At 43.4% G+C, this 26,356-nt stretch overlaps 1 protein-coding gene across 4 annotated transcripts in view; it reads right to left on the bottom strand.

Annotated features, from left to right (window-relative positions):
• Positions 1 to 7,001: 7,001 nt before the first annotated feature.
• cers4a (ceramide synthase 4a) overlaps positions 7,002 to 26,356 on the bottom strand; it is a 53,404-nt gene continuing 34,049 nt past the window's right edge. For all 4 annotated transcript variants that reach the window (XM_048559862.2, XM_048559864.2, XM_048559866.2 and 1 more), the window contains exons 5-11: positions 24,953 to 25,010; positions 22,748 to 22,798; positions 21,452 to 21,544; positions 16,869 to 16,997; positions 14,159 to 14,265; positions 9,422 to 9,578; positions 7,002 to 8,035 (exon numbers count right to left, since the gene is read on the bottom strand). In XM_048559862.2, coding sequence (XP_048415819.2) covers positions 7,859 to 8,035; positions 9,422 to 9,578; positions 14,159 to 14,265; positions 16,869 to 16,997; positions 21,452 to 21,544; positions 22,748 to 22,798; positions 24,953 to 25,010 — 772 coding nt within the window. In that variant the 3' untranslated portion in view covers positions 7,002 to 7,858. The remainder of the gene's footprint in view (positions 8,036 to 9,421; positions 9,579 to 14,158; positions 14,266 to 16,868; positions 16,998 to 21,451; positions 21,545 to 22,747; positions 22,799 to 24,952; positions 25,011 to 26,356) is intronic.

The raw sequence follows: 26,356 nt of genomic DNA on the forward strand, positions 1-26,356 counted from the left end.
TGCTTGTATCAGTTTATTTCCTTCACCACGTAGGGCCAAATAAGTAATAGGATTTTTAAAAATTCTTCCATGGATGTGGCAGCTACTGGCAAGTCCAACATTTGTTGCCCTTCCCTAATTACTTTTGAAAATGCAGTCCATGCTGTTTAGGTGTACACACATGGCACTGTTAGGACAGGAGGTCCACAACAGTGAAGGAACAGCACTTCTGCAGAGGTCTCCAGCAACACAGATGCTTGTCTTCTGCCAATTCAGTTCACTCCATGTGATAAACAGGTACTGGATACTGCAAAGGGAATGGACCCTGACAACCTTCCAGCAATAGTACTGAAGATTTTGCTCCAGAACGTGTCATGCCTCTGGCCAAACTGTTCTTGTACAGCTACAACACTGGCATGTATCCAACAATGTAGAAAATTGCCCAGATAGATCTTGTACATAAAAAGCAGCATAAATCCTGGCCAATTAGAACATGGAAAGTAGGAGCAAAAGCAGACCATTCACTTGTTCAAGCTTTCCCTGCCATTCAGTATGATCATGATTGATTATACACCCAAGTACCCTGTTCCCACTTTTTCGCTATATCCTTTGATTCCTTTAAGCCTAAGAACTATATCTAATTCCTTCTTAAAGGAGTTCAATGTTTTGGCCTGAACCACTTTCTGTGGCAGAGAATTCTACAGGCTCAGCACTGTCTGGGCGAACGCCTCGTCATCTCATTCTTAAATGGCATATCCATACGCTGAAACTGTGACCTCTAACTCTGGACTTCCTACTCACCAGGAACGTCGTGTTTACCTTGTCTAGCCTGATTAGAATTTATAGGCTCCTACGAGACCCCCGTTCATTCTTCAAAATTCCAGTGAATATAGTCCTATCTCATCTAGTCTGTCTTCATACATCAGTCCTGCCATTCCAGGAAACAGTTTGGTAGCAGTTCACCAACATCTTCTCTAGGGAAATTAGGGATGGGAAATAAATGTTAACCCAATCTGTGACACCCACATCTTAAAATAATTTAAATTATTATTCAGTGCTGGGGCTTACATCAAAGTGAATACAAATACTGACGCCCTTACCTGTCCCTAGCTCTGTATGACATCAGGCATGTCACATCAGTCACTTCTTGGTCATCAGTAAATGATGGTGGGTGCCATTAAAGTGATTCCTTATGTTCAGTGTTCATTTCTCCAGAGCTACTCAGTTTCAGTTCTGATTACAACCTTAGTTCAGACATGGACAACAAAGCTAAATTCTAGAAGGGAGGTGAGAGTCAAGTGATGCCAAGGGTAATCACTAAGTGTAGCATCAGGGAGCTCCAGTAAGATTTGTGTTAGTGGAATTGAGGGAATATCCTCCGCTGGTTGGAGTCATACCTGGCGCAAAGGAAGATGCTCTAATATTGGGAGGTCAGTCATCTCAGCACTGGCATATTTCTGTAGGAGTTTCTCAGAAATAGTATCCAAGGCCCAACCATCTTCAGTTGTTTCATCAATGACCTTCCCTCCTTCATAAGGCTAGAAGCTCACTGATGTGCGCACAATGTTCAGGACCACTCATGGACCACCTCAGTACCCGATGAGTCATGTCTGTATGCAGCAAGACCTGGACAATTTCCAGATCTGGGCTGACAAATGGCAAAAGTAACATTTATGCCATGGAAGTGCTAGGTAATGACAATATCCAACAAGAGAGAATCTATACATGGTAACGCCATTGAATGTCAAGGGGTCATCCCTGACTCCTCCCACTATTAACATCCAGGTGTTACCATTGCCCTGAAACTTGATCAGCCATATACGTTCTGTGACGACAAGAACTGATCAGAAGCAGGAAGTAACTCACCTCTTGTCTTCCCAGAGCCTGTCCACCTAGGCAAGGCACAAGTTAGGAGTATGATGGCAAGTTGGGAGTACTCCTTCATGAATGCAACTCCAACACTTAAATGCTTAATACTATCCAAGACAAAGCAGCCTGCTTGATTGGCATCACATCTATTCCTTATGCCACCAGTGCTCAATATCAACAGTATGTACTATCTACAAGATGCCCTGCAGAAATTCATCCTTAGATAGCACCTTTCAAACCCACAACCACTACCATCCAGAAGGATGAGGGCAGCAGATGCACAATAACCTGCAAATTCCCTCCAAGTCCGTGATAGTGTCCCTACTCATGTGTCAGGAATACCTAAGTTCAAGTGCCATCAATCTGAAGTATGTAACAACAGCTCTGAACAGGCTAATCAGACAATATTTGTAATAAGGTCTGGAGCTGAGTGGCCTTGATAGCACTGTCAAATGACACATTCCATCACTCTGTTGATGAGAGGGAGTATACTGATAGGATGGTAATTGATTGGATTAGTCCTGCTTTTTGTGGATCATATGTGGTCAATTTTCCATAAGCCTGGGTAGATACCTATGTTGTATCAATACTGGATCAGCTTGGCAAGGGGCACAGCTAGTTCTGTATCACAAGTCTTCAGTGCTGCAGCAGGGACTTAGATTTATTTTGTCTGATTGCACTGGGGGAAATCTTTCTTGATATCACATGGAGTGTATCAAATTGACTGAAGACTGACAGCTGTGATGCTGGGACCTTAAGACAGTAACCAAAACCCTTCTAGTTAAAGATGGTAGTGCAAAGACAAGGCTGAAACTGTCAGAGGCACAGGCCTGTTATATCTGATAATGGGGCCTCCTCTCATTAGTTGCTTAGTCCTAGAAAGCTATGAAATCTGATTGAGGTTTCTCATATCATGAGGGGGCTGGACAGATTAGACAGAGTGAAACAAGAGCAAGGGGGCATAGATTTAAACTGACATGCAAATGAAGGAAGAGTGATGTGTCCGAATACAGTCTCTCATCAACTAGTTAGGGTACGGAGGGCAGTGCCTGGAAAACTAGTTGAACAGGTTCAACAGAGGCATCCAAGAGAGCACGAGAGGTTTTGTTTTTCATAGTTATGGGGTGCAGGGATACAGGGAAAATGCGAAAGATTGGCATTAGATAATACAGTTGGGTCTGGGTACAACAGGCTGAATGGCCTCCTACTGCACCATAACATTTCTGTGATCGATTACCAGAGCTTTGACCTGATTTGTCGGTTATGGGATTCCATCGATAGCGCAGTATGTCTGTAGTTCATCATACAGTGATCCTGTATTTTAGCTTTACTAGGTTGGCACCTCTAGCTATGTCAGTTGCCATTCCTGGCATGTACAGTCCTCATTGAAACATAGTTAATCCCTTAGCTTGATGATAATGGTAGAGTTAGGAACATGCTAGGACACAGGTTAAGATTATGGCGGAATACATTTAGGCTAATGCTGAGGGTCCATCATTTTAGATGAGACACAACGGGAACTGCAGATGCTGGAGAATCCGTGATAACAAAGTGTGGAGCTGGATGAACACAGCAGGCCAAGCAGCATCTGAGGAGCACAAAAGTTGACGTATCAGGCTTAGACCCTTCATCAGAAAAGGGGGAGGGGGAAGGGGAGGGGGAGAGGGTTCTGAAATAAATAAGGAGAGGGGGAGGCAGATCAAAGATAGATAGGGGGAAGATAGTTGGAGAGGAGACAGACAGGTCAAAGAGGTGGGGGTGGAGCCAGTAAGGGTGAGTGTAGATGGGGAGTTAGGGAGGGGATAGGTCAGTCTGCAGAGGATGGACAGGTTAAGGGGGGTGGGATGAGGTTAGTAGGTGGGAGGAGGGGGAAGAGGTGAGAGGAAGAACAGGTTAGGGAAGAACAGCCCAGCTCGTCCCCGCCTCCCTAACCTGTTCTTCCTCTCACCTCTCCCCATCTCCCACCTCAAGCTGCACCTCTATTTCCTACCTACTAACCTCATCCCGCCCCCTTAACCTGCCCATCCTCCCCAGACTGACCTATCCCCTCCCCACCTACACTCACCTTTACTGGCTCCATCCCCACTTCTTTAACTTGTATGTCTCCTCTCCACATCCTCCGACACTTCTGCCATCTACAATCCGACCCCACCACCCAAGACACTTTTCCATCCCCACCCTTGTCTGCTTTCCGGAAAGACCACTCTCTCCGTGACTCCCTTGTTCGCTCCACACTGCCCTCCAACCCCACCACACCCGGCACCTTCCCCTGCAACTGCAGGAAATGCTACACTTGCCCCCACACCTCCTCCCTCACCCCTATCCCAGGCCCCAAGATGACTTTCCATATTAAGCAGAGGTTCACCTGCACATCTGCCAATGTGGTATACTGCATCCATTGTACCCGGTGTGGCTTCCTCCACATTGGGGAAACCAAGCGGAGGCTTGAGGACCGCCTTGCAGAACAACTGCACCTCCCAGTCGCAAACCATTTTCACTCCCCCTCCCATTCTTTAGATGACATATCCATCATGGGCCTCCTGCAGTGCCACAATGATGCCACCCGAAGGTTGCAGGAACAGCAACTCATATTCCGCTTGGGAACCCTGCAGCCCAATGGTATCAATGTGGACTTCACCAGCTTCAAAATCTCCCCTTCCCCCACCGCATTCCAAAACCAGCCCAGTTCATCCCCTCCCCCCAATGCACCACACAACCAGCCCAGCTCTTCCCCTCCACCCACTGCATCCCAAAACCAGTCCAACCTGTCTCTGCCTCCCTAACCTGTTCGTCCTCTCACCCATCCCTTCCTCCCACCCCAAGCCGCACCTCCATCTCCTACCTACTAACCTCATCCCACCTCCTTGACCTGTCCGTCTTCCCTGGACCGACCTATCCGCTCCCTACCTCCCCACCCATACTCTCCTCTCCACCTATCTTCTTTTCTCTCCATCTTCGGTCCACCTCCCCCTCTCTCCCTATTTATTCCAGAACCCTCACCTCTTCCCCCTCTGATGAAGGGTGTAGGCCCGAAACGTCAGCTTTTGTGCTCCCGAGATGCTGCTGGGCCTGCTGTGTTCATCCAGCCTCACATTTTATTATCTTGGATTCTCCAGCATCTGCAGTTCCCATTATGACCCCTTATTTACAAGTCTGTTTTAAGTCTTCCATCTAGTGTGTTGTGACTGTATGATGAGAGAGATCTGGAGATACTGCTTTCACTTAACTCTGGTTCTTCCATCAGCCCAGAGATATTTGTGATGAGACATTTCCTCCATGAGATCAATAGTCTTTTCTCTTACATATTCAAAATACCAGTAAAATATATAATCCTCCCAGTTGGGAAAACATTGCAATCCAAGTGTTTGAACTTTTTGAAGTTTTATTTTAATTGCAAGGCTATTGGCTACCTGCCAGACTCCCATGGAAGGAGGTTGTCTGAAAACAAATAGAAAAATCAGTCACACGTACATACCCCCTTCCTGAGCAGCACTGTGTGGTAACACAATGACCTTAAACTAAATTTTCCTGAATACTGGAAGCCCCCGCTGCTGTGTTACAAACCCTTTAGGAGCCTTGACTTTATTCAACGTGCCTCGAGGAGAATTTCCAGCTCGGACTGCATTAAGTATAGTTTTGTCGTGCAGTTTCCTGGCCCCTCCAAGATTAAAAGGCACAATCTTGACTGACGTTCATGTGCATTATTGAGGGAGCACTGCACTGGAGATGCTGTCATTCTGATAATTTTGGTTTGCTTTTTTTTCCCCCCCCAAAAAAAAAGGCCTGAGCCTACCAGAATTTAAAACAAAAATCAATTCAAAGCATTCCCCCAGTGTGCTGGCCAATATTATTCCTCAAAGACTAAACATAGACTATGTAGTCGCAATGTATAACATTTGTTTAAGTTTGCGATCCATAAATTGGTTGCTATGTTTACCTTCAGTGACTGTACCTCATTAATTGTGAAGCACTGATGTATTTGATGGAAAAAAAATGCAAAATGGCAGTTTCACTTCACTCCTTTTATTGGTCTAGACTATATTTGAACTCTGGTCCCAAAAGCGTCTAAAGATTAGCTCCAGGCAATGTATAATCCATCATTCTCTAACCAAAATACACCTGAGCAGTGACTCTACAGCTAACAAACTAGACATGATTTAACAATGTTACTGATGGAAAAAACACAATTGTAAAAATTATGTAATTTATTCAGATATTATTTCAAAACAAACATTGAGATGATCAAGTGATGTAGAATCAGACACTGTCAATCAGTTCCAGTAATGAAATCTAAAGAAGTGCACTCAGATTGGCTTTATATGTACAAAAATTGTAACCAAGACTGTCATTTACACAAAGTCACTCAGTCTTAATTTAAATTTAACTCCAAAAAGATTAAACAAACATGAGCAAGAAGGTGCATAAGGACCCTAATGAATTGAGAAAATCATAGGATCATTTCAATCCTTTGTCATAGGTCATGCAGTTCTAGGCTCTGCTAATAATTGCAAAAAGAGAGTTTCTTTCAAACTGTCCTGCAACAAGCCATCTTCTACTGTTCTGAATTCAGATTATATTTACTTTTATAAAATTGATCATAAAGTCAGTTTCCAAACTTAAAATGAGATTCTCTCTGGGCCTGTTGACTTTTCTCCCATAGCATTATGCAGTCGCATACAAAACATCCAAACAGTGTCACAATTTCCAGATTGAAGATGTGCACTTTGAGATGATTAGATCTGGGAGGTACACTCAGACATTCTACAAACACATGCAATGGGACAGTGATCTATCACACCCCATCTTAAAAAGTGTTCATTTCTGGAAGACATTTTGTGTTACTGTATCATTTCACCAGCAGGGATTGCTGTTCTTCACTGCCTTTTGCACCTTCTGGAGACACTCATGTACAAACGTGGTAATTCCACAGAAAACTGGAATTTTAACTTTATTAAAAAATAATTTTTGATGAGCCAAAGTAACCTTCATTACATGTGATGCCAGCTTACCCACAGCGCACTGGAGGTGAGGGATAAGCACCCTCCATAGCGCTGACATTATACAGGCTGGTTACAACAGAAACCACTGGGTGGGGATGAGCAGGAGAACTGCAAGAATTAAAACTGTCAAGCACTCCCCCCCCCCCACCCCTGTTCAACGTTTGTGAATACATGCTAACTCTAGTGCAAAACGTATCTCAAATTACATGGCAGCACTTTGATCATTTCTAAACCGCATCTCAAAACTAATTGAAACAAAAACAACCCTTAAAACCACAACTGATTCAACCTTAAATTTGCCTTCTTCCAGCCCAATGATACTTCCAAAATTTGTGATATTAAATATTAACTATCCAAACACCAGATAAATTCAACAGTTCTGGCTCCTGAATAAAAACAAATTGTAACAAACATTGCAATTATTTGGCCTACTGAGACAAAAGTGGTTTAGGTTGGGGTCTGGAATATCATGTTAGTTTCCCATGGAGTTCCCTCCCTCGGCTGTTCAAACTTTTCTGAAGAATCCACCAAGACTACAAGTGTGCACCACCTAGTGTCCACTATGAGAACTACGCAATTAGGTCCAAGGGAACGAATGACAATGGGCTAGGGGTGCAGGGGTCAAGAGAAAATAAATTTAAAGAGAGTGTACTGGTCACTTTTATAAAAATGTCCAAACAACTCAACTCAATATTTCAATATCAAAAAAAGGTTACTTGGATCAGGTCCCGAATTCTCCATCCATACAAAGGTCTCACAAGTGAATTGAGAATGTGGTGTTAGATGTGTTTCGATAAAAGGAACAGAAGACAAATGAAGAAAGCTTTGACAGAGCTCACAAAGGAGACAGCCTGTTGTTGTTGGCTTGTCAATTCTGTAGTTCAGACACTTTTCACAACACATCGGATGGATCTCAAAACAGGCAGATGTTAGTGTTTGTCAGCAAAGAGCAAAGTGAATTTGTCATTAAGTAACAGCTCCCAATCCATCCTCAGTGATGTCGCTACCTGCTACCTGGCTTTGGGCAACTTGTTCCTTTCAGTTGATTTACTTTTAATCCCATTTGTCATTTTATTTAGCACACCGTTGTGATTGGATGATGCAGACTTTGTTTTCATTCTCTCATCTTCCTCCTCCTCTTCCTCTGTCCCATCACTTTCATCATCACTCCTTTCATCCTTATCGATCTAGAAGAGATACAAAAAGACTACCAAAATTTTCCAGAGGGAGATTATACACTTTCAAACTCCACCACCTGGGCTAATTATACAAAATCCCAACCTGTACCCAATACCCTTCTTCCAATCTTTCTGGAATGTCTACACCATACTTTTATAGTCTTCCACTTCCACCCTGTAAATGTCCCAGCCTCATCTCAGGAGGGAAATAGAACAGTCGAGTAGAGAGTAGACATTCCTTCTTCCAGCCGGAGAATGGTCTGTTTCTTCCAAGTTAACATTATGTACTAAAACATGAAGTAGTGTTTGACTAAGAACAAATCTTTGAGCTCTGTGATACAACCTGTAATTTGCGAGAATCTTAAAATCTCAAGGACAACCTGTTGCTCTAAAAGAAAAGATTCCTTGGAATCCTGCAATGTTGATAATGTTGCTCAGCTCAGAGTACAACGGTCAAAAGCAAGCCAACATTGGGTACCAGTTCCTTACTCTTAGTTTTATCATTGAATAGGAGGGCATCATTTAGATAGTTGCAAGATCAAGAGTGTGAAAATATTCAGAACGTGGAGTGGATACAAGTCACTCCTATAACAACAGGAATACCTTTGAACAGTACAAGTTTAGCTTATCAGCCTTAAATCCAGTGGAACAAAATGTGTTGGAGCTCCAGAATTACAAAAAGAAAAGGCAGGTGGACATTGAGTACCAGGCTGTTCATGATGCATGCACACAAACCATTTTCGCTATAGTGCCTGTGGACTTTAGGTCATTTCATGCAGGAATGGATATCTCATATTCACCATTAATTGGTATCAATTCACTTAGAGGAGGACTAAAAAAAGTGATGTACTCGGGATGCTCTACCATTTGGAAATGTTTTTAAAAAAAAGTGTTGAAGGGGGTACAAGATGGAGTAGCAAAATAAAAGCAATGCAATGCTAAGCTTAAAAAAATTGATTAAGGCCACCTAAATCTTAATTAGCCACCTTGCCTGGCATTAAGATTCTAAATGAGGGCATTAAGATTCTAAATGAGAGCACATCCTGACTCTATTAATAAATTACCATTTTCTGTCAAGCTACCATGATAACTCTCACTGGGACCTTATTGATCTGTGGTTACACAGCAATTGGCTATCACACCAACGAGGAGGATCTGAAGGTTTGGGCAGTTACTGGATCATCTAACCCATTGTGAATCTGCAACGCTTTGAATACAGGATCAAACTCCTTTTCCAAATGATGATTCAAGTTGGTGTTCAGCTGACCCGTGAGTGGAGTTCACGATCTTGTTATGAAACTAGCCCAAGTCAATTTACCAGCCCCAGTTGTGTTGCTTGCACCTTTAAAGTTTGTTCTTCATAGATCTCATATTTCACATTAAACACATCCTTACCTTACCAAGAAATATGAACTTGGCTACCATTCGCAGAATGAGATAGGCCCAAAATATATGCAACAGCTGCAGGACCATCAGGAGAATATTGAAAAAATAGTAACCAAAGAAGGGCTGGAAAATCTCCATGGAGTGGTAGAAGGTGGTGTAAATTACCCTGTAAACAATAGTTTAAAACAGTTAGCAAAGACAGATGGGCAGCAGGGAAAGAAAGTGTCAAACAAGCAAAGAGATTGAGACATCCAACTCACGTCTGTTGGGTCATGATTCACAGGCATAACATTCAGTTCAGTCTCACCTTAAAAACTGCACTTCGTAAATGACAGAATGTGAAGGTCTCTTTATTCAAAAGGAGGTTGTTTAGGGAGGGGGGATTAAAAAGTGGCTGCATGGATTCTGTACAGCCAAACACATGCACAGAAGAGGTGAGAGATATCACAGTGTGAAGCTGGTTGAACACAGCGGGCCAAGCAGCATCAGAGGAGCAGGAAAGCTTGATGTTTCGGATCAGGACCCTTCTTCCGAAATTCTTTGGCATTTCTGAAGAAGGGTCGTGACCCGAAACGTCAAGCTTTCCTGCTCGGCCCGCAGTGTTCATCCAGCTTCACACTGTGTTACCTCAGATTCTCCAGCATTGGCAGTTCCTACTATCTCATAGAAGAGGTGTATCTGGATATGCTGCAGTGAGTGCTACATAGCTCAGAGTTAACGTCTGCAGTTCCTTATTAAATTCTATTTTCACATGGCCAGGAATTAAAAGGGAGAAAGAGAATTAAGAACCAGACACTTAATCACTCAACTATATTGTTAACTGATAGCTGTTCCCAAATACTACTGTTTCATTAGCATTTACTTGCTTAACCTCTATTTGATAAATTTGTCAACTAAACAGTTTCCAAAAATACCCACCACCTATAAAACACAGATACATGATATTAGGGAGGAGCAAGTTACTGCAGATGCTAGAATCGGTACTGAAACAAAAAGTGCTGGAGATCACAGGTCAGGCAGCATCCATGCAGAGAAAGCAAGCTAACGTTTCAAATCTAGATGACTCTTCTTCAGAGCTGAAGTGAAGTGTGGAGTGGGCAGCATTTATACAATATTGGTTGGGGTGGGGGGCTGCGGTGGGTGTGGTGCTTGTTGGAGTGTTGGAGGAGAAAGGATGTTAATAGTTCAGATTAAGTGATCGGAATGTGAGAAAGGCAGACCAATGGTGTGGCTCAGTGGTTAGCACTGCTGCCTCAGTGCAAGAGACCTGGGTTCGATTCCACCCCGAGGCAGAGTCTGCACATTCTCCCCCGTCTGTGTGGGTTTCCTGCGAGGGTGAGATGCTGATAGGTGGATGCAGGTAGGGGGTTATTACAATTGGTCAGTGGGAAGGGTGGAGCACATGTGTAAACAGGATGATGGGCAGGTTAGGGTCGGGCCAGGTCAGGTAGTGGGGTGGAGGGCTGGAAGGATTTTGAAGCTGGTGACGTCAATGTCAAAGCCCGAAACATCAATTGTTGTTCTGCCAGTTTACATGTGGTGTCACTGGCACTGCAAGAGACCAATGACGAATATGCCTTCAGGGGAGTGAGAGGGGGAATTAAAACAGATGGCAACTGTAAGGTCAGGTTGGTTGATGCACGTAGAGCACAGATGCTCTGCGAACCAGTCCCCGGGCCTGCGTTTAGTCTCCGATATAGAGGGGACCACATTGGGAGCAACCAATCTAATAGATCACGATAGATGAAGCGCAGGTGAACCTCTGCTGGAACTGGAAGGACTTTTTGGGGCCTTGGATGGCGAGAAGGGGAGGTGTGGGGGCAGGTTGTGCAGGGAAAGGTACTGAGTTGTGGAAGAACTAGTGGCAAGTGTACAGCTGATGAGGGAGTCATGGAATGAATACAGAAAGTGAACAGGGTGGAGAGGGAACTATCTTTTTGGTGGAGGGGTCCGATTGTAGGTGGCAGAAATGTCCAAGGATGATGCGTTGGACTCAGGTTAGTGGGGTGGTACATGAGGATTAAGGGAACTCTATCCTTATTGTTGTGGGGGTCTTGAAGGCAGAAGTGTAGGAAATGGAGGAGATGCGATCCAAGATATCCTTAATAACAGAGGAGGAGAAATTACAGACCCTAAACTAGGAGGATATCTGCGATCTCCTGGAGTGGAAAGGCACAACCTGGGGGCAGACATGGCAGAGGTGGAGGAATTGAGTATGGGATAGGATTTTTAAGGAGGGTGGGTGATAGGAAGTATAGTTGTGGTAGCTATGGGAGCCAATGGGTTTGAAACGGATGTCAGTGATGAGTTGGTTTCCGGAGAAGGAGATAGAGGGGGAGGCGTCCAAGAAGGGCATGGAGGTGTCAGAAACGATCCAGGTGAATTTGAGAGTGGGGTGGAAAGTGTTGGCAAAGTTGATGAACTGCTTGAGCTACTTGAGTGTGTCAGGCTGCACCAATGTAGTCATCAATACAGTGAGGAAAAGTTAGGGGTTAGTCCTGGTATAGTTATGGAAGAGGGACCATTCCATGAATCCTACGAAGAGGCAGGCATAGCTCGGCCCATGAGTTGCCCATGGCCACCCCTTTGGTTTGTAGGAAGTAGGAGGAATTAAAAAAGGAGAAATTGTCGAGAGTGAGGACCAGTTCAGCCAGGCGAATAAGTGTCAGTGGAAGGGGCCTGGAGGTTGGGCCTATGGGACAAAGAGGAAGAGGGCTTTTAAGCCTTCTGTGTGGGGGCTACAGGTGTACAGAGACTGTACGTCCATGGTGAAGATGAGATGTTGAGGCCAGGGAACCGAAAGTCTTGGAAAAAGGTGGAGGGCGTAGGTTGTGTCACGAACGTACAGAGGGAGTTCCTGGACCGAAGGGGAAAACAATAGAGTTGAGGTAGGAGGAGATGAGCTCAGTGGGGCAGGAGCAAGGTGTCAACCAGGGCAGTGAGGTTTGTAGATTTTGGGTAGGAGATAGAAACAGGTGGTGCACGTTTGGAAGCTGTGAATGGAAGGCGATGAGGTTGATGATGATCTGGGAGACGATGGCTTGATGATCAGAGGTGGGGTCATGATCGAGGGGATGGTAGGAGGCGACGTCAAAACGTTGGCCTGTGGCCTCAGTGACGTGGAAGTCAGTTTGCCATGCTCTCATCGCGCTGCCCTTAGTCAGCGGGTTAAATAGTGAGGGTGGGGTTGGAGCGAAGGGAGTAGAGGGTTACATGTTCCGATAGGGAGAGGTTGGAATAAGAGAGAGGGGTGGAGAGATCCAAGTGATCGATATGGCAGCAGCTGGGTGCTGCCTGGCCTGCTGTGGTCTCCAAATGGTTGAATTAAGGCAAAAAAAAATCACAACTTTCCCTAGCAGCATTGCTCTCAAAGTCTGTTGCAACCAATCGAGTAAATATTAATGGTGCATAAGGGGGATTTTTCCACTTAGCTGTGGCATGGTCACTCAGTGGTTAGCATCGCTGCCTCACAGCCAGGGACCCGGGATTCAATTCCAGCACAGGTGACTGTCTGCGTGGAGTCTGTACACTCTCCCAGTATCTGCATGGATTTCCTCCCACTGTCCAAAGATGTGCAGGTTAGGTGGACTGGCCATGCTAAATTGACCAGTGCCTAGGTTGGGTCTTTAGAGGGTCAGTGTGGACTTGATGGGCCAAATGACCTGCTTCTATACTGTAGGGATTCTATGATTCCATTCTATAAACAATGCCAAAAGCAGTTGCTCTACCATCAAGGGACAGATGGTGGCATCACTGAGCCATCTGATGTCATTACATTCAACAGCAGCCCTTCTGGGACTTCAGTGCTCCTGAAACCTCAAGAGGAGTAACCTACCCCCTCCTCCTGCCCCAACCAATACCAAAGGCTGTTAATAAGCAGCATTGGCATCTCTGCTGAGAAGGTCCTTTACCTAAAGCATCAACTCCATCCTCCTCTCCACAGCTGCTGCCATGCCTATTTAATATTTCTCATGATTTGGTTTTATCCCATATTTTTGTTCATCTTTCAAGATGCAGTCTTTTCAGAGAAGCAACAAATTAGTATTTGATGGATTGTTGATTTGTGCTTCAATTTGAGTTTGTCCTTAAATGCAGTTATCTCCAACATTGGCTTATTGCTCAGTAGGATTGGTCAACTGAGAGTTTTCTGCACTGTATTTAACCTGACCCTGAATAATGCCAGTCAGAAATGTTAATCTTATTTTCTAGGCTCTGAAACCAATTGGGTTGCATCCTGGCCACAGACCAAGTAATTTCTAGCAAGAAGGTACCTGCAGGCAGCAGAGGTCAGCATTAAGTATCTATTATTCTAGATTGCTACACAATGGGTCGAATACCTCATTCTGAATTTGTAAGACAATACTTCAGAGTTCTGAAGAAGGTCATGTCTAGTATCCCATACAATGAAAGATGATCAGAGATAATGGAAATGGCAGATGCTGGAAAATCAGAGATAACAAAGCGTGGAGCTGGATGAACACAGCAGGCCAAGCAGCATCTTAGAAGCACAAAAGCTGATGTTTTGGGCCTAAACCCTTCATCAGAAAAAGAGGGAGGGGGACAGGGTTACGAAATAAATAGGGAGGTGGCGGGGGCGGGGGGGGGGGGGGTGGTGATCAGCTTGGTTTTGTAGAAGAGTTTATTTTGAATGATGGGAGATTCTTTGTGGACACTCTGAACCCTGGTTGACAATCCCAAATTACCCAGCATGAAAACACACCACAGGCTAAGCAAGGGGATACTCACACATTTGGAAAGATGAAAAGTCGTGTAATTAGGAAGACCACAGCAAAGACCGCAAACAGCACATCACAACTCCTGCGCCATCCTGCATAGTTCAACATTTTTGCACACTGCAAATTAAAGAAAATAATGAATTAATTTTAAGCGATCCTCAAACGCTTAATGGCATTTAGGGATGGATTTTTTTTTTAAAAAACTAGCTTAGCCAGGGAAGCCCACTTCACGTGGTTGAGGAAAAGAATGAGATTTGTTTGTTCATTGTTAAGGCTACACTTCAAGTTCGATATTTGGCAGATCGGTCTTCAGTCCCAACAACAAACTATTTCCTCGGCCACTGACTGCACCTCCCTCCCTGTCCAACATCTGAGACTGAACTCCGTGTAATGTCTGTTTGACCCAGACAGGAGTTATACATCCTCTTCATTACCATTAGCATTGATAAAGAACAAAGGCCTTGGGGTACAGGCTCATTTTTTTTCCTCGAGAGCGGACTCCCAGGTAGACAGGGTGGCAAAGGCAGATTTCAGTGTGCTTGCTTTCATTGGTTAGAGCATCGAATATGGATGTTGGGCTGTCTTGTTGCAGCTGTACAAGACATTGGGACGGCCACATTTGAGGTACTGTATGCACTTCTGGTTGGCCCATTTATAGAAAGGATATTATTAAACAAGAAAAGTGCAGAAGAGATTTACTAGAATGCTATCTGGGCTGGAAACAGTGTGTCATAAGGAAAGACTGGGACTTTCTTTGCGTGGGACGTAGGAGACCTAGGGGTGACCTTAGAGAAACCTATAAAATCATGACTGGTATAGATAAAGTAGCCATGGCAGGGGTGTCTAAAACTAGAGGGTATGGTTTAAGGTGAGAGGGGAGAGATACAAGCGGGTTCAGAGGCAATTTTCTCTGCAGACGGTGGCGAGTGTCTCAGCTGGGCTGTTGGTGGTGGTGATGGTGGCGAGTACCATTTTAATCATTTAAGAAATATTTGGAAGGGTGCATGGACGGGAGAGGTGTGGAGGGATATGGACCAAACCGCAGGTAAATGGGACTATTGAAGAAATGGAACTGGGCAGCACAGACAAATTGGGCTGAAGGGCCTGTCTCCATGCTCAGATTCTACAACACTTACTTCCACCTCAGTGATCTCATTCATTTTTGCTTCACCTCAGCTCACAAACTGCTGCAAAACTGTTCAGATTACTATCCAGATATCTTCCTGGCCAGCTTTCCACTCTCCTTTATCCAAACTCTGCTACTTGTATCCCAACTTGCACTGGGCTGATGGGTGAGTGGGATCCAGGACTCGCTAAACTAAACTGGCTCCCAGTCTGATAATAACTGACCTAGCTGCACTTAGACAGAAATTCTTATCCTTGTGTTTAAAAGACCAATCCATGGTTTTAACGCTCCCTGTTTTTGGGCCCACCATCCGGCCCACATCCTCCAAGATCTCCCTGCTGCTCCAATTTCATCCTCTTGTATGTTAGATCTTGTTGGTTCTACCAGGTGGAGATTGTGCTTTCAGCAGAGAACAAAGCTCTGGCATTTTCTCACTAAATGTCTCTGCCTGTCTAAGTCAGTCCCAATTTAAGACACCCCTTTAAAACTGTTTCCTTGACCAGGCTTTTGATCACTCGTAAATCTCCGACTGTCAAATGGTGTCTGGTAAAACCTTCTAAAGCATCTGGATGGTGTAACCATATTAAAAGCACCACATCAATGCACAGTTGGTCAGGATGTCAGCCTCCTCAACATTAGGCCTCACCTGTTGACCGTCCGAATGACCCCATCGCATAATCTGAAAATTCTAGACACAAGATCTTCATTTTAGTCAGTTAGTTCTCATTGCTGGCCTCTTAGATGTTACAAAACTAGTGATTTCTGGTGACAAGTGAGAGCTGAGAAACAGCAAGTACTGAGCACTGCACGGGGAGACATGGGTATGTGCAAACTGTAGCGACCTCCAACAACAAACTCACCCTTGGGATCAGCCAATCCAGCAAAAACTGATGATCCTACCAGTCACTATCCAGATAAATTGACTTGCAGGAGACAAGAACATTAGAACGAGGAGGAATGGGCCAATCAGCCCTTCAAGCCTGCTGCCCCATTTAATATGATCATGGCTGATCTCTTCTCAGCCTCAACTCAACTTCCCTGCCCGCTCCCCATAATATTTGGCGACTTTTTATTTTAAAAAAGTCTCTCTCCTTAATTTTACTCAATGTCTTGTCATCCACTGTACTCTGGTGTAGCAAATTCCAGAAACTCTCAATACTCTAGAAGTAATTTCGCATTTTCGTTAGAAATCTGCTACCCCTCATTCTAAAAACATCCTCTCCATCTACTTTGTCAATCCCCTTTAGCATTTTTTATACTTCAACTATTCTATTTTCATTCTTTCAAATTCGAGAGTGTAGGCCTAAATTCTCAATCTCTGTTCATAAGACCATCCCCTCACCTCAGCAGTCTAATGAACCTCCTCTGAACTGCCTCCAATGCAATTACAACCCCCTCAAGGGGATCAAAACTGTACACTATTCTACAGGCATGGTCTCACTAATTCTTTGTACAGAACCAACACATCCCTACTTTTCTACTCTATTCCTTTAGTAATAAATGCCAATGTTCTATTGGTGGTTCATTAATCCACAAAAAAGCAGGAAGCTTGAACACTTGCCCACACATTCATTTGGCTAGGTCAAAAGCTCACCTCCATAATGTAGTCTGATGCATCATGGACAAGCATCACTAGGGTTCCCACCCGAATATAGTTTGCACAATAGGAGAAGCCAATCAGAAAGATTGTCGCAATGTGATGAACAATCTGCTCCTTGAAGTCCTGCAACAGAAGAAATAAAACAGAAGAAATTTAAATTTGAACCGACCCAGCACACACATGGGTCATAAGATCAAGTTAAAAGCAGTCTATTGCCTTCAGGAAATGAGCATCTCAGGCTCATCAGGTTGACAATCTCTCCTTTCAGCCAAGATCAGCCACCCCTAGGGTAAGGGCATTTTCCACAACTTCTGAATGCTCCACTACCAGCATATTATCCAAACTCATTTAAACTAATTTCCAATTTTTTAAAAAAGGTGGGAAATACTGATACATTCAGGTCTGGCAGCAGCCGTGGAGGGAGAAGCAGAGTGAGCATTTCAGGCCAAAGACTGTTTATCAGATCCTTGTGAAACTGCTTACAAAAGGTAAAGCAAAATGAACAGGAGCAATTTCTCATTTGATACAGCTGTAAACGTGGAGTTAGAGTTGATTTTTAAGCCCACATTTATATTAGTGCCTAGCCACAGGGGCCTGTCATACATAAGATTACATGCCCAGTCTGATCTACACGAGGCTCCACATCCCCAGACAGCAACATGGCACACCTAGCTTGCTAGGCATTTCAAACAGTTACAAAGTCTGAAAAAAGAAGTGATAATTGATGGATCACCCTGCACTGACCACAGAAATCAGGAGTGCCAGTGATGCACATAGCCCTGTCCATCTGCACAGTAGTCCCTGCTAACATCGGGGATATCTTCTCAACGTCCTGTTCCTAATTTGGGAAAACTGTCTCTCAAACAGTTAAGCAACAGCCCAGAGTGTGACTGTGGCAAAGACAACGCCGAACCATCCCTAGGCTCAGTCCTGCCCCACTGACCAGACAGATCAACCAGTGGCAACATAGTGTACGTGCAGGAGGGAGTTGCCTTTGGAAACCTGCAACATGAACTCCTGCCCTACACCACCAGGTTAAACAAGAACAAGCCACCATACACACCTCCCCACCCTCTGTACTCCAGAATTAGCTGTGCCCCTGGCTACATTGACATCTATTCAGCAGCACACAAGATTATCAAAGTGTGTCCTGTTCTTAAGTAGTAATTCCAATTACTACCCCATCAGTTTACTTTCAAATCCGTTGGAAGGTGTCACCAGTGCACATTCACTGTTTTGACAGAGCTGTGCAGCTCCTGATGTTATAACAGCACAAGTCCAGAGATATTTCGCTGATCCTAATGCTAAAGAAAGAGGTGTGGGTGTTGGCTGTCAGCTCAGCTCTAGGACACTACTTGGAGTGGGGCGCTCAGCCCAAACAGGTTCAGTTGCTCCAATGGCCTTCCCTATCATAAAATACGTTAAAGTGGGATGGTCATCGAAGATTGCACAATATTTATCACCATTTGTGACTCCTCAGATACTGAACAAAGAACAGTACAAGCACAGGAACAGGCTCTTTGACCAATTAAAACTCCACTGACATGATACTGTTAACTAAAAGTCTTTTGTCTCTCCACAGTCTATATCCCTCTATTCCCTGCCTATTCATGCATCTGTCAAGATGCCTCTTATGCACTGCTATTATATCCGCTCCCCCCCCCCCACCAACTACCTCTTCAGGCACTTACCACCCTCTCTTTTTAAAATAAAAAATTGCCTCATCTCGTTTAAACTTTAAGTTTTACCCTTTTACTTTAAATCTATTTTTAACCCATGTAATTGAAAATTCTATCCTGGGAAAAAAAAGACTCCAACTATCCATTCTATCTATGCCTTTCAGATGTTTACAAAATTAGAGATCAGCCCCTCATCCATTGATGTTCAAGTGAAAAACGAACCATACTTGTCCAATCTCTCTTCATTGTTAATGCCCTCCAAACCAGGCAACATCCTGGTGAACTGTATCTGTACCCTCTCCAAAGCCTCCACATCCTTCTCATAAGTGTGGTGACCAGAACTGTGCACAATATTCCAAATATGGTCTACCATTCTGTACAGCTGCAAAATGACTGGCTAATCTTTATATTCTATGCCCCAACCAAGCATGCCCAATGCCTCCTTCCCGAACACCTTATCCATTTGTGTTGTCACTTTCAGTGAGCTGTGGAACTGTACACCTAAACACCTCTGGGTGTTGATGCTAGTAAAGATTCTGCCATTTACTGTACACTTCTCTTCTGCATTACATCTTCCCAAAAAGAAAAATGCATTACTTCACACTTGTCCAGATTAATTTCCATCTACCATTTCTCCTCCCGTAGCTCCAGTCTATTTACATCCTGCCTTATCTTGGCAATCCTCCTCACCATCTGTAGCTCCCCTAACCTTTGGGTCATCTGCAAACATATAATCAGGCCACCTACATTCTCATCCAAATCATTTATGTTTAGATTACAAGCACCAGGAGGCCCAGCACTGATCCTTGCAGAACACCACTGGTCACAGATCTCCGGTCAGGAACAATCAATATCCAGGCTTGGGCCACCTGAGTAGCAAGTGACATTTGTGCCACAGAACTGCAGGCCCGTGACCATTCCCAGCGAGACAGAATCCAACAATTACCTCTTAACATTCAAAGACATTAGAACTGCCGATTTCCCCACTTTCAATTACCATTCACCAGAAAGTGAACTGGAGCAGCTATATAAACACTGACTGCAGGAGGTGGTCAGTCACTGGGAATTCCATGGCAAGTAACTTATCTCCTGACTCATAAACCTGTCTGTTATCTACAAGGCAGAAGTCAGACATGTGACAGAATACTTTGCATTTGCCTGGTTGAGCACAGTGCCAAAATAAAACTCAACACCATTCATGACAAAGCAGCCACTCAAACAGCATTCCAACTAACCCCTTCATACAGCTCTACACCTCGTAATCTCTGATTGTCCAGCATCTGCAGTTCCTACTATCTCTGGTGCAATTTTAACCCCCATTCAACATTCATTCACTTCACTACTGCCAGTAGTGGAGGTGAAGTGGCTCAGTAGCTGGCACTGCCGTCTCACTGCACCAGGGACCCAGGTTTGATTCCAGTTTCAAACAACTGAGTTCAGAGTGTGCACTTTATCCCTGTGTCCATGTGGGTTTCCTCCAGGTGCTCCAGTTTTGTCCCAAGTCTAAAGATGTGCACATTAGGTGTATGAGCAATTTAGCATTGCTGATTGTGTCCAGGGATGTGTATTTTAGGTGATTAGCCACAGGAAATGCAGGGCTGCAGGGATAGGGCAGGTCTGGGTGGGATATTGCTCAGAGGGTCAGTGTGGACTAAATGGGCTGAATAGCCTAAGTCCACACTGTATGGATTGCGATTCTCGTGCACAAGATGCATGGCAACAACTCACTAGGGTCCTTTAGATAGCATCCACTAGACTTAGAGGCACAAGAGCAGATACACGGGAACACCACTATCTACAAATTCCCCTTTAAGCCACACAACATCCTGACTTGGAACGATGTTGCCATTCTGTCACTGTCACAGTCAAAAATCCTAAAACTCTCTCCTTAGCATGTATCTACACCAAGTTCAGCTATTGGCCATGCAATAAATATTGCAGAGTATTGATGATAGCCACAAGTGCAAGATTCAGAAGTTTACCTAGCTCCGAATTCTTTTATCAAGCCTGTCGAGTAGCCACAAACCACTATCAATAGCTCATTCCACAGAAGCTGCCTTAAATATCTTGGAGTGATGAGGGTTATGGGATTTGAAGCCTCTGGGATGATAATTGCAAGATCAAGTGCAACATAAAAATGCTTCAGTCTTCAGGAAGTGTAACACAAGGCTTTATTGACCACACTGTCCAAGGTAAAAGGGCAAAACTTTGTTCCAGTTGTGGACTCAATTCTGTGTGTAATGTGATGCTGAATTGGGATATTGAAAAGGTCATCTCATTCCGTTAGTAATTCCTCATGCTTTTTTCGTTCTATAGCAAATCATCCCAAACATTCCCTTCAAAAAAAAAGTGCTGATAAACTGTAGCAACCGTTTGTCACAGAAGTAACTCAAAACTTTTGGGTTCTTTCCCTCTAGGGCACAGACAAGTCACATGTACAGACAATGGGATGATAAGTAATTATCCCTCAATCACAAATCCTGTTCAAGCTCATCAAATTACGTCTATAAAAAAAGAGCCCATGAATCCACCATTTACACAAAGCTCAATCTTATTACCATTGCATGGAGCAATCCAGCAGATAGCACTCCTCTCAATACCCCCTAGTCTCCAAAATATCACACTGTTCAGCCAACTAACATCAAGTCCTGCATGAACAGATCACTTCCTCTAATTATTCCTTGCCAGATTCCATTAAGACCCATTAACCAGATCCTGTAGGGAACTCCACACTCTGCTGGGCTTAGGCTGAGGCTGGTGGTAGTGAGGCATGGCCAGGAGCAGCACAATATTTGCCTCTGCCTTGGGGTATCTTATTACATTAAGAAGACTGTATAATACAAAGTGTGATTGTTGTTAATGAGACATTACCCTGTTGTTGATCAGGAAGTCACTTACTTTCCTCTTCACATCCCACGAGATTCTGAAGACAAGGGACCAGTAGAAAGCCAGTTCTAACATGTAGTACCAGTATTGGGAGGGCAGCAACACCTGAAACAGAACAATAACTTGGGAAAGTATAAAAAGTGGATCAAAAAAAACAGAAACCAATAAGATGACAGCACGAAAAACAGCACAATAAAATATTTTCTATCAACAGAATGCAAATAAAAACAAAACTACAGTTAAATACAAAACTGGACTTAATCAACTAAAAGGGTTAGAAAGTAATCAATTAGAAAGCAATGACCAACTTGGATTGCCCTATGATTGAGCAGCATGGGGATGAAGCCGGAATTATGGGTTTTTCATGTTTTTCTGTTTAACAGATTAGATGATAGATTGGAGAGCTAGACATCTCAACTGCTCCAAATCATTATGACAGAAGCAGTAACCAGTCAGCCTGTTAAATCAATGCCAGCCCTCCACTGCATCAATCCAATCAGTCCCATTCCCTCACTAGATCCCTATACTTCTGCAAGTTGACTTGTGCCCAATTTCCTTTTTGTAGTCATTGAATAGTCCCTCTCCTCCCACCACGCTCCAGAGTGCTCCAAATCATGATCATCCACTTTCCTTTATTCACAGCATTCTCTCAAATAATATCAGTTTTGCACTCCTTAACTTTTCTTGACTCCAATCTCAATCCTTCTTTCTCAGAGCAGGGGGCACATTCTCCTTACAGCAGCCATTGCTTTAAATCAAGGCGAGCTGGACTGAGCCAGACAGTGTGTCAGTCTATTTCCATGAATAGGACATTGATCTGGGTTGTTGCTATCATTAATTTGTTCTGACCATCCCATAAACAAGCAGTTCTTTAAAATTTCAATTGCTATGGTGATCAAAATTAATGTACAATCTGTACATTATTGCTCCTTTTAAAGGAATCAGACCAGACCCTTAACCTTTTGGTACAGCTGCAATCACCTCAAACACTAAAGAGCCTTATTTTCTACAGCCTTCACCATAACTCAACCTTTTTGAAGTCAGATGGTCATCTTTGTGACTTTGTACCACCTCTGCATTTGAATCAGTCACTGAAACAAAGTATACATTATACTCAAGAATCAAGATGCAGTACAATTAGCACAGCACAGTGTAAGCTCACCATTCACTAACTTATGGATCAACAATACCAACTGAATACACTGAGAACACTGCCAGGGATGAGTTGTCCCTAGAGGAGGGGTAGACCAGCTTAAACATGACTCATTGTATTGAACTATTTAATTTGGAAATACAGGCAGTACATACTTGCTGAGGGTATCCTTTCCAGCATTCCTTTTGATCCCAAAACCACGGTTTCTGTGAATAAAAGACAACATTATTGCTATAATTGACTACTAGATTTACAAGTTGGTTGGAGGAAATGTCGATAAATAGACATGGTTAGAGTCAGTTACGGGCAGAGGGGTGGTGGTGAAGGGTTGACAGATTTAAGTGAGCAAAATGGGCCATTGCCATGTTGCAACTTCTGGGAATTTCCATAATCAGTTCTGGATGTCTCATCACAGCCACACCTTTCACTTTAATGGACACCCTCCTGCTCAATGATCTAATAATTGAAGTACAAGAACCTGCTACAGCCAACTGAATTCATGCTTGAAGATTCCTTTCACAATGCGGCATTGCACATGATTATGCAAAAACAATACATCCTCTAACCTTCTCGCCTGCTGTGCAGCCAATTTGTTCTATCAAGCAAGGTGGAGAGGGGCACTCAAGTCAAATGTCATGATTTCATCTAGCAGTCTTAGAGATCTGTGCAATAAATCAACACCCCATTTTTCCTCCTTTGAAAAATAGGGGGCCTGTACTGATGATAATGTAAAATTGTTACATTATCTTTATACCAGAAAAGACTTTGGGAAGATGTACATCATGACGGGATCTAGATCTTAGACAATTATCACGACATAGCTGCATAGCTTTACACATTGTGGATAAATACATACCACGTTATAAATATCTGGTAATACTTCCAATAAAATCATTTTGCATGACAGATGGTTGGCTACATGCACCTGCGATGTGTTAAAGAGTCAGAGTCATATTGCACAAAAACACACCCTTCAGTCCAACCAGTCCATGCCAATCATCCCAAACTAAACTGGTGCCATGTGCCTAAACTTAGCCCGTTTCCTCCAAACTTTTCATATTCGTGTACATGTCCAAATATCTTTTAAATGTTGGATTGCATCCAACACTTCCCCCAGAAGTTCATTCCACACATGCACTACTGTGTAAAAAGAGTCAGCCCTCATGTCCTTTTAGAAATCTGTCATCTTAAAAATATGCAGCCTAGCCTTGAAATCCCTACCATTGGGGAGAGACACCTGCCAATCACCTCATCCATGCTCTTCGTGATTTTATAAAGTTCCATAAAGTAACCTTCAACCTCTTACGCTCCAGTGAAAAAGTTCCTGCCTATCCAACCTCTCCCTATAACTCAAATGTTTCATACCTGCAACATCCTGGTAATTTTTTTTTTGAACCCTCTCGTTTAATAATATCATTCCTATAATATGACAACCAGAACTGGACACAGTACTCCAGAAGAGTCTTCAGAAATGTCTTGTACAACCTCAACATGTTATCCCAACGCATAATCAAAAAGGAGTGAGCAATGAAGGTAAATATATAAGTGCCTTAGCTGTCCTGTCTACATGTGTTTCCTGTTCCATTGTAGTAGAGACTATGGTTTGTGAAACATCGTAATAAAGTGGGCCAGACACGTCATAGCATCCTTCCACAGATTCGAGTACTCATACAAAAATAGCAACCCTTGGTACTTGCCCTAGTTCAACTTGGGATAATTGTCTGATCTTGTACCATTTTCTCCCTCCATTCCAACAATGTGTGGTGTATATGAGGTGGATTGGTAAGCCTTGGAAGAAAAGATGTTTCAAGGCAGTCAGTGCCAGTAGAACTGTATTCATTAGACAAAAAAAAAATCACAGGAAGAGTGGAAAAAAGAGCTATACAAATTGGAGAAGAAAAATCTACTAAAATCGCGACACTCAAATCATTTCCCATGTTAAATAACTATTATCCTTGCTCACGGAAACAGACATTAAACATTGTTAGCTTTATCTAAGCTTAATGCAGGACATGTGTTATCTAGGTACCAATTAGAACTTTGAACTGAAGTACAGGCTGTTTAAAAACTATAGTAAAACAAACATGATAAAATGCTTCAAGTTCCAAACAGCAGTGCTATAAGCCTGTGACTTTCTTCTTGAATGTCTTGCTTTTGAAACATTCGGCATTTTACTGGGACACAATTGACTGTCTAGCTTTGTTGCACTACATAAATAACCATCAGAAGTCATCTCAGTCTCCATAGCGATTCGAACACAAGAAGGGGGTGCAAGGGCAGAATTAGGAATTGCCTGCCAAGCCCTTTCAAGCTTGGGCCTCTTTCCAATAATGCTGCCAAACAGAAGGATTCATACTTACATCAAGGAGCACATAGAGACCAGCAATAAAAGCAAGCAGGTAAAACGCAAACCTCCAACTGCAACACAGAAAAACAATGTTAAGTGATTTCAGGCTGGGGGTCAGAAGCATGAGAAGTCAGAGCCAATAAAGCAGGAGGAAAAGCCCATTTGCTTGGTGTTAAAGTTTTGCAAACGAGCATTAAGCAGACACAGTTTCACTGCCCCGACTGCACAAGCCATATCAGACAGGCAAATAGTCATTATCTTGATGAGATAATCTGTGATGTTAAACAGACTGAATATGGTTACTTGAGATAATGGGAACTGCAGATGCTGGAGAATTCCAAGATAATAAAATGTGAGGCTGGATGAACACAGCAGGCCAAGCAGCATCTCTGGAGCACAAAAGCTGACGTTCCAGGCCCAGACCATCACTGAAGGGTCTGGGCCCGAAACGTCAGCTTTTGTGCTCCTGAGATGCTGCTTGGCCTGCTGTGTTCATCCAGCCTCACATTTTATTATCTTGAATATGGTTACTTCCCTCACTTGCATCTCAAAGACAATAGTTACTGATAATGTATCAGAAAAGAAAGCCACAATAAACTCACTCCAACTATTCCCTCTCACTCACCCCTTACTATCCCTGCCAACTCACTGCCCAATCCATTCCAATTTGAGGACCGAGATCACAGATTGTCAATCTTCCTATGAATCCAGATGCCCATGTGCCCTGTCATTTTTCATCTTTCCAAATAGAAATGTCAAGCGATATTATTAAAATTGAATGATACATGGAGGCTTCAGACCTGGGCTTGTGGTAGCATTGGGAGTTGTCCTTGGACCTGGTAGTTTGAGGATTGAGGAGGGGATGAACTGAGATACATGGCCAGAGACAATAACAGTTCAGTAGACAAAGTACAGAGGAGGAGAGATTGTTGAGGCAAGACATTGTTATGAAATAGGGGAGATAAATACACCTTAGGAGGATCAGCAAGGAGTACAATTCAGTGGAAAGAAAATAGGAAGTAATTGGAAAATCAGACGATCAAATACAATATTTAAATAAAGACTTTCAGAGAAAGTGTTGTCAATTTTATAAAAAAAGAGGCATTGAACCAAAGTGCGCACCAGAACTTCAAACAAGGAAATGGTTGTGGGATAGATTGTGTTGTGGAAAGTTTTGCATAGCTTTATTTAACAGTGAGAATTAAAACCAACTTCCATTCATTGGGACATCAGGAGATGGGATACTGGGACTGTCAACTGGATCTGAAGGAATTTCATTAAAACTCTTGTAACATTGTGAAGAGGCTGGGTCAAGCTAAACAGGAGAATAAAATCCTCTCATTGTGGAACTGGAGGGTTATTTGGGATGAAAATTCCCAACCTCACCCAAGAGGCTATGGACCAAGGAGTGGTACCT

Source organism: Stegostoma tigrinum, chromosome 30, assembly GCF_030684315.1.
Source record: "Stegostoma tigrinum isolate sSteTig4 chromosome 30, sSteTig4.hap1, whole genome shotgun sequence".
NCBI lineage: Eukaryota > Metazoa > Chordata > Chondrichthyes > Orectolobiformes > Stegostomatidae > Stegostoma > Stegostoma tigrinum.